Source organism: Podarcis melisellensis (assembly GCF_964234715.1).
Source record: "Podarcis melisellensis genome assembly, chromosome: 2".
Taxonomy (NCBI): Eukaryota; Metazoa; Chordata; class Lepidosauria; order Squamata; family Lacertidae; genus Podarcis; species Podarcis melisellensis.
Genome location: NC_138529.1, coordinates 82,325,216 through 82,339,707, shown reverse-complemented (window position 1 = coordinate 82,339,707; position 14,492 = coordinate 82,325,216). Strand labels below are relative to the sequence as shown.

Below are 14,492 nucleotides of genomic sequence, written 5' to 3'. Positions count from 1 at the left end.
GGCTCCATCCCAGCCATAGCTGTCAAGAATCCCTTATTTGGAGGGACAGTCCCTTATCCCAGCGCCGTGTCCCGCTGCTGTCCCTTATTGATGGATGTCCCTTAAATTTCCCGGGTTTCAAAGGAAGCAGCTCCTCTCCCTCCCTCCCTCCCTCCCTGCCAGCCTCCCTGCCCGGTCCGACCCCCTCCGGCCTCCTCTCACCAGCCTCAGCCCCTGGGAGCCCCTTCCCGCCGGGACTGTTGGGAGCCTTGGGCCCTTCCGCCACCATCCTCCTCCTGAGCGTCTCTGCCTGGGGCCTCCCCTCTGCCCGTCACCGCTGCTCCTGCTAGGCCGTAGTGCGGCTGTGATTCCGAAGGACCCGGATGAGATGGGCAGCCTGGCATGGCCTATGAATTGCTGAGGAGCCTTGAGAGGAGAGCAAGGGCAACCATAGAGAAAGCAGTTCAAAGAGAGGAGGAAGAGAAGGAGGCGGAGGCGTGGGCAAGTGTTCCAAGGGCTACAAGGGAAGGACCGCAAGCGCTTCTCCCATAGATTTGTAGTGGTAGACTAGCATAGATGGTCTGATCTGCAGGTTTACTTCAGGCGCTAATTCCCCCCCCCCCCTTCCTCCTGCCCCACCTGATGGAACTGAGAGCTGCAGATGGAGCACAAGAGAAAAGATACAGAACTGCAGCAGCATCTTCGTAGCTTGGATTTTGTTTTGTGCGAAAAGCGGTTGCTGCTTGTAGTTATTTAATTGCAGTGGTTTCATCGGCTGGTGTCTTGAGCAGCAACCTCTGGAAACGAAGGGCTAAAAACTGGCGCTGCTCTCCAAAATTATCTGGTCCCTTTTAACTGGGTGACTAAAATCCCTTATTTTGGCTGCTGGTCCCTTATTTTCAAGGCTGCTGGTCCCTTATTTTCAAATCTGTAAGTTGACAGTTATGATCCCAACACATGCACTGCTCCTCTCAGTGTTTTATGCCCTCTTCTGGGATATTCCATTCCATTCCCTCTGGCCCCTCTCCTGATTTTCCGTTCCCTCCCACAACAGCCAGGCCACATTCTGTGGTTGCTGAGCACTTTTGGTCCTCTTTGGGCTGCTTATTGTTACAGAAGTCTGGAAACCTCTTTTTGCTATGTGAGCAGGGTTATTTGGAGACAAGAAATCTGTTTTTGTCCATTTTAAACATTGTTCTTATTTATAGCATTTATATCTTACCTTTTTCTCCAAGGAGCTGAAGGTGGCATATGTGATTCTCCCCTTCCTCATTTAATCCCCCCAACAACCCTGTGAGGTAGGTTAGGCCGAGAGGCAGTGACTGGCCCAAGGTCGCCCAGAGAGCTTCTCGGCCCTGTGCAGATTTGAACTCTGGCCTCCCAGACCCTTGTCCAACACTCTAACCACCATACTATACCAGCTTGCAAAACTATTTACCAGGGGAGAGCCCCTATTTCTGGTATCCATCATCAGCAAACCCTTGACCTTACTTTGCCTCTTGGGGCAGTTTTGGAGACACCCCTTTGAAAATGGTTGTCATGTGTGCCACTGTGCGCTAGAGGCCACTATCTTCCTTTCAGCCACCGCTACAACTGCTTATTGAGATGAGTTGCAACTATTCTATAATAAGCACAAATAGATTCAGAGTAAGACTAAACATTCTCAAACTTTTTTTTTTTAAAGGAAACAGTGGTGGTTTACGCTTTGCTTCAGAAGCCGTTTCGGTAAAAAAATAAAACAAAAACTGGACAGGCGATTTCTCGGAAAACCTATAGAGTTTACAGTAGACAGGAAATAGCCTTCACCAGTGTTGCAGCCGTTGGGGGGGGGGGTGTTAGCAAAGTCACTTAAAGCAGATGGAGTCCAGAGAGAAAAGAAATCTTGATATCGCTTTACTGAGGGAAAAAACAGGATAATTGAGAAAGGAACAGAGAGGTTTTGCCTTGCTTTACTTCAGACCTTGTACAGAGCAGGGGGACATTCAGCTAAACATGCAGAGGAAAACTCCCTCAGAACTACCCAACCAATTATGGCACGTAATACCTCCTCAAATATCACACCACTGTGCACGGTTACTAAGCAATACCTCCAACTGTCCACCTCTTGGCTAGTTGACTTTAACACTTACCGTTAGACTTCTCATGGAATGATCTCTGCTGTTGCACTTTGCACAGGGGGTGAAGCTATAGACCCACCCCCTTGACACTGGTGGTGTTGCTGCTTACTTGGACAGGGTAGGATAGGTGCTGGGGAGATCAAGACTGCATGGGTGGCACCAGCAAGAGAGCCAAATTGGTCCCAATGGGGCACCTCTGTAGCCTGAACCTCACGACCAACTTAGCATCAGTGTCACTGGTGTCAGGGGGATGGCACTGTGGTCTAAACCACTGAGCCTCTTGGGCATGCCAATTGGAAAGTCGGCTGTTCAAATCCCCATGACGGGGTGAGCTCCTGTTCCTCTGTCTCAGCTTCTGCCAGCCTAGCAGTTTGAAAGCATGCCAGTGCAAGTAGATAAATAGGTATCACTGTGGTGGGAAGCTAAATGGCATTTCCGTGCACTCTGGTTTCTGCCACGTTGTTGCATTGTGCCAGAAGTGGTTTAGTCATGCTGGCCACATGACCCGGAAAGCTGTCTGTGGACAAATGCCAGCTCCCTCAGCCTGCAAGCAAGATGTGCCCCGCAACCCCATAGTCACCTTTGACTGCACTTAACCGTCCAGAGGTCCTTTACCTTTTACCTTTCTTCCCCATCATCAGTGCTGCTACTGCCAATGTGTAAAGTGGGATATTAGCATACCTTCCAACACCTCAACAGCAAAATCCTGGGACACAATCTTCCTTGACACCATCTTCCCGTTTTCTTCTCATGAGAAGATGGCAGCTGTTTTGGACATAATGATCTCGCACAATTTCACGCCCTGATTTCTCCCCCTAAAAAGCACTTTGGGGTGCTGAGCGAGATCATTGCCCCAGGAAATATCATGGTGAGAAAATGCTCAAGATCACTGCTTCCAAAATGTCAGCCATTCTCTCACGAGAAAAAAACGGGATGTCCTGTTTTTTCTGGGACACTTGCGGGGTAGGGGATAGAGGACTCAGGCAATGACCCTTGCTTTAAGAACCAGTTTGTAGTGCATGTGCGCACCCAAAAAACTTGCCTGGGCAGGCCTGAGACATAGCTTAGTGCAGTCACAGTGGCCAAGGGTGATCAGCTACGACTAATCATTGGCAGGGATACCTTGCCCACAGTGTTTCATGTGCTGGTAACCTCGTGTTTGTATTACTGCAATGTGTTCTAAGTGGGGCTGCTTTGGGGCTTGGTTTGGAAGTTTCAGTTATTGCAGAACACTGTGGCTGGGCCAGGGGAGAGGAACCTTTTTCAACCTGAGGGCAGAGGCAGTTTTAGGGTAGCACAACCAGTGTGGTTGTACTGGGTGCTGCACTGCAGGGGATGCCACAAGAATACTGTAAAACAGAGCTCAAGAGGTGGGGTGTGTGTGTGAATTTTAGCATAGCAAAGAGCACCACCGAAATTTCAGAGCCCAAAGTTCACCACTGCTTGGGGCCACATTTCCTCCCGAGCAACCTTCTCAAATCTCTGCTGCTGTCAATGTTTTAAAATGTTATATTATTTTGCATAACTTACATTTTATTATGTGCTTTGTCAGTTATTTTGTGCCCTACTCTGGGATATTTTTTAAAAAAATAAAGAGCAGGTTAGAAATCTTCTAAATAAATAAATTATATTTTAGCCTCCTCACTCCCAGCACCACCACTCAATTGAGCAATGAAGCCGAAAATTCCTGGTGAATTAATTATGAAGGCCTTTTATGTATTATTTAAGTTGTATTCATTTTTTTTGTCTCAGCAGTCAAATGTAATGTCATTTGGGCCTTTGGGTAAAATTCTGAGTCACTGGAGGGGACTTAAATGGAGGTGGGAGGATTCTCAAAGGAGCACATCAATCATCCAAATTAAAACCATGTAAGGCTTGTTTAAGAAAAGATGGGGTGAGCTAGTAAAAACAAAGCAGGACAATGTTTAATAAAACCCAGGATTAGATTTATAGCAATTTACCATCCCTGATTTATCTGAAAAGAAGTTATCTTCTAGCAGCTTTGAGGCGGAAATCAAAAGGTCGCTTGCCAGAATGTATAGAGATTATTATTATTTCTGCATTAGCAACTGCTAACACTGAAACATTGAAAGTACAGTTACATTGTTTATCTGCAATCCCATATAGCCACAAAAGTTATATTGAACTAAATCAGGCTCTCTTCTGCATAGCAGAAGCATGGAGCCTTTTTTAGCCTGAGGTCCACATTCCCTTGTTGGCAACCTGCTTGGGGCCACTTGTAAGTTGTGGGCGGGGCAAGAAGCAAAAATGGGCGGAGCAATAGGTGTGAACGTTACCATTGTCCAGTCGGCTAGTTTTTACTTGCCTGTTGTGTGTACACCTCCGCACGCCCCTCTCTGTCTTCCTTCCAGGGCAACCAAGGGTTATCCTTCAAGCTGTGAGATACAAGGCGTGAGTGAGCCATGAAGCAGCCTCGCTTCCTCTTCCATGGCCATGGTACAACCAGAAGGAAAACTCTGATCCTAAATCCCCACTGCCTTGCAGGATATCTTCAGGAGAAGAAAAGGCTAAGGAGTAAACCCTACATGAATCTGGTGGGATGGCACCTCGTACACCTCCTTCTGGCAACTCCTGCAGACAAGCTGGTGCCAAATGTTTTGCTCTGCCATAAGAAGGGGGAAAGGAGGGGCCTTGAAGTTGCCCATCGACAGCAAGCTCATGGACAGCAGATTGAGCTGCCACACAGCTCACAGCCTTCCCCATTATGCTGAGATGGATTTATTGTTATTTGAGTTACAGTCATTCTAAATTTGCATATATATTGGGACGCAGGTGGCGCTGTGGGTTAAAGCCTCAGGGCCTAGGACTTGCTGATCGAAAGGTCAGCGGTTCGAATCCCTGCGGCGGGGTGCGCTCCCGCTGCTCGGTCCCAGCGCCTGCCAACCTAGCAGTTCGAAAGCACCTCCGGGTGAAAGTAGATAAATAGGGACCGCTTTCTAGCGGGAAGGTAAACGGCGTTTCCGTGTGCAGCTCTGGCTCGCCAGAGCAGCGATGTCACGCTGGCCACGTGACCCGGAAGTGTCTCCGGACAGCGCTGGCCCCTGGCCTCTTAAGTGAGATGGGCGCACAACCCCAGAGTCTGTCAAGATTGGCCCGTACGGGCAGGGGTACCTTTACCTTTACCTTTTAAATTTGCATATATACATATTCATTAGCATTTCGTGCAAATCCCTGTCTTGTTTAGTCCTTTCTGAGGTGATGTGTAAACCCTAGCAGGGCAGCCCAGCTTTTCATACCAAGATGGCCGCAAGGGTACTTCAACACGGAACCTGCAGGCTGCTCACAGCCTTGTCACGTGGAGGTGGCGGCGGGGGTGGGGCGAAGCAAGCCCAAAGTTTGACGGCCCCCCCCCAACCCTTGTGCTGTCTTCCCAAAGCTGGCTAAGTGAAGTTCTGGGCTTTGGGAAGGAGGTTCTAGGCTCAGGCAGGGTCCTAGAGCCCTCCCAGCTCCTCCCCAAAGCTGGGAAAGTGCTAACCAGGCATTGGAAAACAGGCAGGAGAACTCTAGGACTCTGTCAAAGCCCTCATGCCTCCTTCCCAAAGCCCAGTGCCTCCATATCCGGCTTTGGAAAGGCAGCACAAGGGTGTGTGTGTCAAATGTTACTGAGGGCCACCAGAAAAGGCATTGAGGGCTGCAAATAACAACAACAACAACAACAACAACAACAACAACAACAACAACAACAACAACAACAACGTATTATTTCTACCCCGCCCATCTGGCTGGGTTTCCCCAACCACTCTGGGCGGCTTCCAACAAAAGGTTAAAAATACATTAAAACATCAGTCTTTAAAAACTTCCCTAAACAGGGCTGCATGTCGCCTTTGGGCTGTGTATTGGACCACTCTGTGCCTAGACCATAGAGACTTGTGTGTGACTCGGCCATTATGGTAATTAGCAGCTTTTGGATAATAATTCATTTCATTATTTAGATTTGAAATGTTAACTTATTTTACACGCGATGTCTAAAATTCTCATTAGTTGTTGACCATGCTCTGAATGCATCTAAGAATGAACTGCTGTTCCATTCCACCCTAATACTTGGGCAGATTATTCTGGAAATAATCTGGTATGATGGGAACCATAAATTGCATAAGTGATAAATAATGTTACAAAAGTTGTGTGCCTCTGTGTGTGTGTGTGTGTGTGTGTGTGTGTGTGTCAGTTGGTGGCAAGTGTCCATGGGATTCCAGGCAGTCACCCAGGGTCTGTGGTCCTTTGGAGAATTGAGACACGGCAGAAACAATCATAGCCTTCAGAAATACAGTTTATTCACCTATTTACATCTTCAGTCTGCATGGTGGGAGTCCAGATCTTGGTCATTTCAAGCATGGTCATTTCAAGAGAATGCAGCCCTGGAGTCTAAGGCATCTCTCCCATCCAGCCTGCAGCCAGCCTCCCCCAAAATGGATCCCAGCCTTTCTTCCTCTTTTTCCTTCCCAGAACCCCTTTGCTACCAGACTCCCTTTTCCTGTCACCTCAGACACACACACCCCATGACCTTGGTAGCATCTGTCTCCTCAAGTCAATGGATTCCTCTCAGATGGCCCATCAACCCCTTTTGTCATGTTAACAGATTTACTCTGCACTAGGCCAGCTAGGCTGGTTTGCATAAGCCAGCCCAGGGATTCCTGGTCTGGCACAGTCCTGCAGCTTGTACTTTCATCCATTAATCAAAAACCTAACATTTATTAATTTTTAGGGTTTTGGGGGGTCCCCCACAAATTTATAACAACAATAATAAAGGACATGGTATCTCATTTCTTAAAAGAGTTTTCATAAGTAAAATCTGTACATATTTACATTTTTCTTGACCTTGGGGTTTGGGGTTCGCATTCATTGATTTCTTCTGAAGTGAATGGAGTTTAGCAAAGCTTAGGAAAACTGGAACAGCACTCAGGCAGAACAAAAATGTACGTCCGGAATATTTTCTGCAATTACATCAGTTGTTAGTCGCACTCTGCTAAATGTATACCTCACACAAAATGGGCAGGGACATTTGATATATAAGATTCCACATATCTAAAACAAATTAAGAGGTGGGCGCCAGCACATTCCACTCATTCCAGTGGGGCTCTTTCACATGAAATCTTTCTCAGGTCAGACTTCCATTCATTTATTATTTCAATACATATATAATTTTCCAGAAGCAGTAATATTCCTTTTGACCTTGCCTCCTGTACGTTGTCTCAGCAAGCTGTAGTTAGGGTCTATTGAAATGGGGCAAGTTTAAAGATATAAAGCTGCTTTATAGAGAGTCCGTCTAGACCCACCTTTTCTGCTCTGGATGATGGCGGCTCTCCAACAGGTCCTTTTTATCACTGATTACTTGATCCTTGTAACTGGAGATTCCATGGACATGGTTTTAAAATTGCAATCCAGGAGAGAAGGAATAAGTTGGGACCCAAGGCCCCCAGAGGGAATATGTTAGTATTCTGCCTCTCCAGCTTGATAGGCACTTTGACACAGGTAGAGAATGCTGCAGATGACCCTGTGCTTCACCAAATTAATTGGCAGGATTCAGTGGAAAAATCCAAAAGTAGCCATAGCAACAAGTGAGGCACTTCCAATGTCTGAAAGGGGTCTCCCCCACCCACCCCGGCAGGAATTGTGGAGTTTTGAAGTAGGTGGGCAGGAAGGCCCTCAACCGAGTCTCAGTTTCTTGAAGGTCCCAATAAGTCTCACAAAAAAAAAGCCAAAGCAGGTTCCCACCACCCGGTGGTGGAGAATCCCACATAACTATTTTGAAAAGGGCAATTCATACAGTCATCTGAAAAGGTGCTGGCTCCTCTGTGAGAACTGGAGGAGCAGATGATTCTGCTGGTTACATTTTAGTAGCGTTGTTATCCTGTGAAGATGAAGAATAAAGTTGCTAGCCTTGATTTCTGAGAGAACCTCAAATTAACTCAACATTTCTCTTCCGTTTACTTGTTCACTATTTGAGGTATCCATATCTCTGATAGAGATGTATATAGATTCCTCTAGCGCAGTGTTTCCCAACCTTGTGCCTCCAGCTGTTTGTGGACTACAATTCCCATCATCCCTTGCCACTGGTCTTGCTAGTCAGGGATGATGGGAGTTGTAGTTCAAAAACAGCTGGAGGCACAAGGTTGGGAAACACTGCTCTAGCGCCTGTTCAGTCATAGACTTTACTTGTCCATCAAAGAAGCCGTCAAGATCTGCCTAAGGAATAACTCTTGTACAAACTGGATGGAAAATAGCTTTTTGTTTTCACAACATCCCCTCTAAGGGAGCTTCCAGGCCAGCAGTTTACTGAACATTTACAAGTAACTTGCACAGATGTTATACAATGTCACTGGCTTATTGAGCGATCATCCTGACATGTCTGCACGAATGTTACACAACACTGCCAGTTAGAGGCTGTTATCCTGCAATTTCTACTGCAATTTCCCATCACTTTTCTTGTCAGACTCTTTGCAACAATAAAAGTGATGGGATAATTTTACCAGAACATGCAGATCAACAACCAACATTTGTGCAAACAGACTTGCCTGCAATTAAAACACATATGTTGGGGGTTTGCATGACTGCTCAGGTATGGCAATTCCTACAAGATAAGTCCCATGTTACAGTTGTAGAAGCAAGGTCAAGGCGAAGAAGTAATGACTTGCCTCAGGCAAACTAGTAGTCCATGGTAAAGAAGGCATTTGATCAAGCCACTTCCTGGTTAGTATATTGGCTGTGTCTTAGTTAAAGCAATGTACATTTGATGGGCAGAGCACACAATGCATGGGGAGAGTCTTCCTAGCACACTAGAGATATGGTACACCCATTCTACAGATCTGGCTGTGGAGTGTGCACTGGCCTTTCAATGTAGGGAGGCCTAATGACATCTATGATGGAAGACTGAGCTGAGCAAGGTAGAGGACTAGATCCATCATTGTGGTCTGAATGCCTGGCTTGGAAGTAGCAATGCGATATTGCCCTGTGAGATTTCTAGGACTAAAGTTTCCAGCCAGAAAAGGAAAGGAAAGGAAAGGAAAGGAAAAGGCTAACTACGTACTGTGACAGTTTGTGGCAAGCTCTCTCCCCGGTTCCTGGTAACATAGACAACAGCATCATGTACAGATGGGAAAAGGTGCTGCTTGGTGATGGTCTGGCTGAAGAAATTGCCTCTTTCCAGCTGGGTAATGACAGAAGCTACAAGGGGAAAGACAAGGAAAAGTCATGTGAGGGTGCCATTTCAGCCCACTGATGCTAGCCACACTAACCATGAATGCCGTTTCAATCCACTTCCGCCAAATTCTGCCAGCCACACTAACCATGAATGCTCAGATCTACCTATCACCTGTTTTCCCCTCTAAGCTAAAAACATAGGGATTTGCTGGCTGGATCAGAATAAAGGTTTGTCTCCAATGGTGGCCACCCAGATACCCCTGGGAGCTCACAAGTTGGGCATGACGTAAGAGCCAGGGCACAGGGCAGTTTCTTCACTTAGGGCCAAACCAGGGATAATGCTGATGTGGGAGATCTACGATTAGGACCTCCCACTGAGTGTGAGGAGTCTGTCTGCTTAGCTAACTAGCCGCCCCCTGCAGTTGCTCTGGGAACTGATGCTCTGGAAAAGAGTCTTTCACCTTTTCATCCCTTTCCCTGATCTAAATCATTCCCGGATGCTATTACCACCACAGGGGAGATGGGAGACACTTTTGCCCTTGAAGTTGCTGATCTAATGGGGGGGGGGGAGGCAGAGGAAGATTTAGACTGCGCAGAGGTCGGCTGCTGTGATGCCTTCCAGATGTTGTGGGACCCCCAACCAGTAGCAGCTGAAGCAAATGTAGTGAATTCTCAGCGTTATACAAGGACTTTTGTGCCACATATCCTGAATCGTTAACAAGAGTCAGGTTCAAACTGTCATATAACACAAATTATAGTCACTTATGTCCTGGGCCCTCTGCCACAGCATCTGAATCACTGGCTCCTTCTGCCTTTCAGTAGTACATTTTTAACCAATTCAAAGGCTTGATGGAATAATGTGACTATGAAACAGAAGAAGTCCAAAGGGCAGGAGGAACAAGGACAAGGCCGAGAATGGAGGAATCACCAGCGATAGAAGATGCACACACTCTCAGGTTATGTTCGGCTTTGGGGAATCGGATCTCTCCCCAGGTGGCAGTGAAGAAGCAGATCAAATGAAAGGAGTGTTCTTACCAGTTAGTTTCTTTAATAATCACAGTGAGAGACAAAGGAATGCATATCTCTTATAGAAATGGCATTGTTCCCAGTACAGTGGTACCTCAGGTTAAGTACTTAATTCATTCCGGAGGTCCGTTCTTAACCTGAAACTGTTCTTAACCTGAAGCACCACTTTAGCTAATGGGGCCTCCTGCTGCTGCCGCGCCGCCGGAACACAATTTCTGTTCTCATCCTGAAGCAAAGTTCTTAACCTGAGATACTATTTCTGCATTAGTGGAGTCTGTAACCTGAAGCGTATGTAACCCGAGGTAACACTGTACAGGCTCACCCTCTCCTCCCCCATTAATCTACGTCACTCCTACGTCAGGTAATCTGAGCTTGTTGCCTCTGCTTTATGTGTTCTATCACTCTCAGAACCCACCTAGTCTTAGGCAAAGGGGGGGTCAGGAATGCTGTCCAAAGATACTGAACCTGCTAGCCGTCTCTCTCCTGGTGTTTCCTCTTCTAGCTGTTCCTCACCCAGTATTTCCCAGCTTTTCCCCTCTGGACTATGCCCCTCTGCAAACCACTGTTCTAAATCAATACTGTCCTCCTGCCCTTGGGAAGGTTCAGGAGAAGGGTGTGTGTGGCTCCCACCATTCCTCCCCAGTCCAGCCCTTGACAGGCTATGACTTGCTTACTGCAGTGTGGCTGACCTGTGACTTCCTAGAATTCCTTACCATGGCAACCGACGAGAAACACGTCCACTTCAATCTCTTGGAAATCTTTAAATATCTGCCAAGGAGAACAAGAAAAAACAACTGAGACAAGATGCTTTGCAGGAACCTGAGGGGTTGCATTTGCCTATCCTGCCATGGCAGGGCAGCTTCAGATACTAGGAAGTTATTCCGCAAAGCCCACATATTATCTGCATGGACCTCCCTGTGCAATTTTTTGCTGAAATCAATGAATTTTATGTGGGTAGTAATGGCCATTGGGCAGTGGTTAAGATGTCTGCCAAAGAAAAACTGAGAAAATAAAATGCCTTCCTCACATTTTTGACTGATTTGGATTATTTGGTGTCTTAAATGCCAGTAATTTCTGTGGCAGATGTGATTGGCAGAGAGAGAGAAGCAATTAACAGATGAAAGCCGGTGATGAGCAAGGTTCAGAAGCACAGATTAGCCATCACAATGTAATCGAAGCCACAGTTTGTTGGAAACCCCTTTTGAAGGGCCAACGAGACACAATGTTAAATCTCTCCTTTAAAGTTAGTATTAGCACCAGTGGGGAATGCAAAAAACAAAAACCCCAAACAAACACCAGCTTCAGAGGAGGGATTTTCCTCAGGACTCCAGCAGGGGAGGAAAGGGCTTAATTCCTTCTGCTACATATCAATCCTCTCTTCACAGCACCTTTAGCTGTTGCTGTCTGCATTTTAAGAAACCTACAGGTTTAGATGCAAAGCTGCATTTAACCTCAAATGGAGTTTGGCTCTCAGTCATCTAGCTGGCAGTCAAACAGCTCAGGCCATCTGAAAACCCTCCCTTTCCAGAGGTCTTCCTCATGAGGCAGATTTGCCTTTTAGATTTGGCTGCACATAGAACAACTCTCTCATGACGGGTGTCCCTCTTCTGATGGTTGACCCCTCACGTTTTTAAAGGTCTTTATGCAGACGGTGTCCACAAAGTTGACAGGGGTGAGGTCCAGGATGAGCGAGTGAAGAGGAGGCTTCTTCAGTCCCAGGGAATGCAAAGTGGGTTTGCCAGAAGGTTGTGGCTGACTCTGGTTTTGTGAGGCCAAATCAGTCACACTTCCATTAGCAGCAGTGGCTGCTGTGTCATCTCCCTGCTCCTGTGAGGAAAGAAAAATCACAGTATTTTCCCCCAACATGAAACAGTGTTCTGGCCATCGGGTTTTCTCAGGTTGGCTCTGCTCATAGGGTGTCTCAGCACCCACTAAGGGTGGGTGAGAAATTCAATTCACTTCACATTTAATTTGCACGTTCCAAAACACTACATGAAACAAAACACAACCACCCTTGGAAATTCACACTTCTGCAAATTTCGCAGTGCAGTTCTTTAGTCAAGCAACATGCACAAGAATGCACATACCGCAGTAAAGCGTGCCTAAAAATGCATAAGCTAGTGGACTTATATTAATATGACAAAAGTGATTCATATGAAGGGAAAATATCATAAAATCTGCATATATGGCAAAATTTCATACAAAATGTGTGTATTAGAAGTTCGAACTGAAATGCTGCCGAATTTTCATAAGGACTTTAAAAATGACCACAAACCGATGTGGAAACGTGGAGAATTGAAGTTAAGATTGGGAAAATGAGGAACTAAGAGAAACCAAAACTGGCAGATTCACCTATCTCTATTCAGAAGATGTACAGAGAGCTGCAGCCGCATGCACAGCCCTTTTGGAAAAGGAGCAGGGGTGGGCTTTGCTAATCTTTTGTAATATGGCCAAAATTTGGCACGCCCAAAAGGATCTTCTCAATTATGGATCATCTCAATTTTGCTCCCCCTTGGCTTGGAGCCCTGTGCAAGGGAACGGCCCACAGTGCCCTAAATCTGGCACTGAAAGGTGGTTTCCATCTCCCTCATAATATGCTGGACTCAGACATCTTTGGGATGTTTCTTTGCACAGGTAGGCAGCCTATCGGGTATTTTGTATCTCATATTGTTTTGGGTTTATTCCATTTATTACAATCAATTTATGAGTTGTCTAAAAGAAAAAATCCTTTAGGCAACAGGTTCTGTTCTCATTGGCCTGGTTCACATGTCATGCCAAGCCAAGTCATGGCATTGCAGGATCTCGTGGGCTCCCGGGAGGAAACTGCAGCTGCTGGGCTCCTCAGCGATTGTTCTGTTGCTGTGCTGAGTGAAGCCATGATCTCACTTAACATGTTGTCAGAACCCAGGCTTGTAGTTCAGGACAAACCTTGGTTATAACTTGTGGTCAGCCTGGAGTGACACATTAAGCCTGGAGAGCTGACACATTAAGCCAAATCAGGGCATAGCAGAGCAGCAGAGTTACAGGAAAGGAGCAAAAAAGCCACAGCCTCTTCTCTGGGAGCCAGCACATTTCCACTAAGCCATGGTTTGACTTTGAATGACATGTGAACCAGGCCAGTGGGAAGGTGTGCGTGCAGTCCTTGCAGTGGGGAAGCTCCTCAGTGAAGAAGAGGCATAGAACTGATTGCAAACAGAAAGCCCAGGTCACTTTGAGTTTTGCAACCTTCTCTTTGTGCCACAGCATTTCTAGCAGCTCTGGTGGGGAGTCACTTTATCAACAGTATGAAGGGTTTGCGGCAAGTCTACTCAGAGACAGACCAACACATTTTGGTGCCTGAGACAACAAATCCAGATTGTTTCCCATGGTACCAAACATCATCATCATCGTCAAAATATGGGTTTTACTCATATGATCATGTTAAATGCCTGCTCCTGGAAATGTTGACCGCAACTTTCTTTCATGCCCAGATTGATAAATACCTGTGGCCTTGCCTCCATATCTATATCCACAAACGCCAGGTTGTTGCTCCCAGAGTCACACACTGTTTTGATCTGAGAAGCCATTTTCTGTTACCAAAACAAGAGCAGAACAGAAGTCTGAGTAAACTCAAATAAATTGTGTCTCCATGTGACATTTTGAGAACCTCCATAAATTACTTCTGGGACAAAGAACAGCAGGGCAGAAGGAACAGAGAAGTTACATCTTCTGGCTTGAGTTTCTATAGAAAGCTTCAAACCCTGTGCCCTTGTGGCTGGAAGATGTCCTTGAACTATGACTTACACGATAGAGCAAGATGTGTGAGCATGTGTAGAAACTAGACCCACTCTACTGTTCATTGCTCTGGCCACTTTTGCCTCTGGCCCTGCTGACCTCTGGTTTGTGGCCACTGTGAAGTTGCCGAAATGGAATATGGCCCTTGTGCTGAAAAAGATTCCCCACCTAAATGGATCTCACTTCAGGTTGAAAATGGGGTAACTGTCCTGTGAACCTCCAGATGCTGGAGGACTCCAGTCCTCATCAGCTCCAACCAGCATGGCCAGTGGTTGGGAATGATGGGAGTTGTAGTCCAACAGCATCTGAAGGGCTACAGGTTAACTATCCCTGAGTTAAAACATGGCTGGCTTAGGGCTGTATTAACAAAATCTGCAAGTATTTACAAAACACCAAAGGTCCTTTTAGCAAAAGTGTGCTTAGTGCCATGTGTGAACA

The 14,492-nt window shown here is 46.4% G+C and overlaps 1 protein-coding gene across 1 annotated transcript in view; it reads right to left on the bottom strand.

Annotated features, from left to right (window-relative positions):
• Positions 1-6,366: 6,366 nt before the first annotated feature.
• Positions 6,367-14,492, bottom strand: part of SLC26A6 (solute carrier family 26 member 6) — a 33,742-nt gene continuing 25,616 nt past the window's right edge. The window contains exons 17-21 of the mRNA XM_081900930.1: positions 13,763-13,849; positions 11,907-12,107; positions 10,994-11,048; positions 9,142-9,278; positions 6,367-7,965 (exon numbers count right to left, since the gene is read on the bottom strand). Of these exons, the coding sequence (XP_081757056.1) occupies positions 7,942-7,965; positions 9,142-9,278; positions 10,994-11,048; positions 11,907-12,107; positions 13,763-13,849 (504 nt within the window). The 3' untranslated portion in view covers positions 6,367-7,941. The remainder of the gene's footprint in view (positions 7,966-9,141; positions 9,279-10,993; positions 11,049-11,906; positions 12,108-13,762; positions 13,850-14,492) is intronic.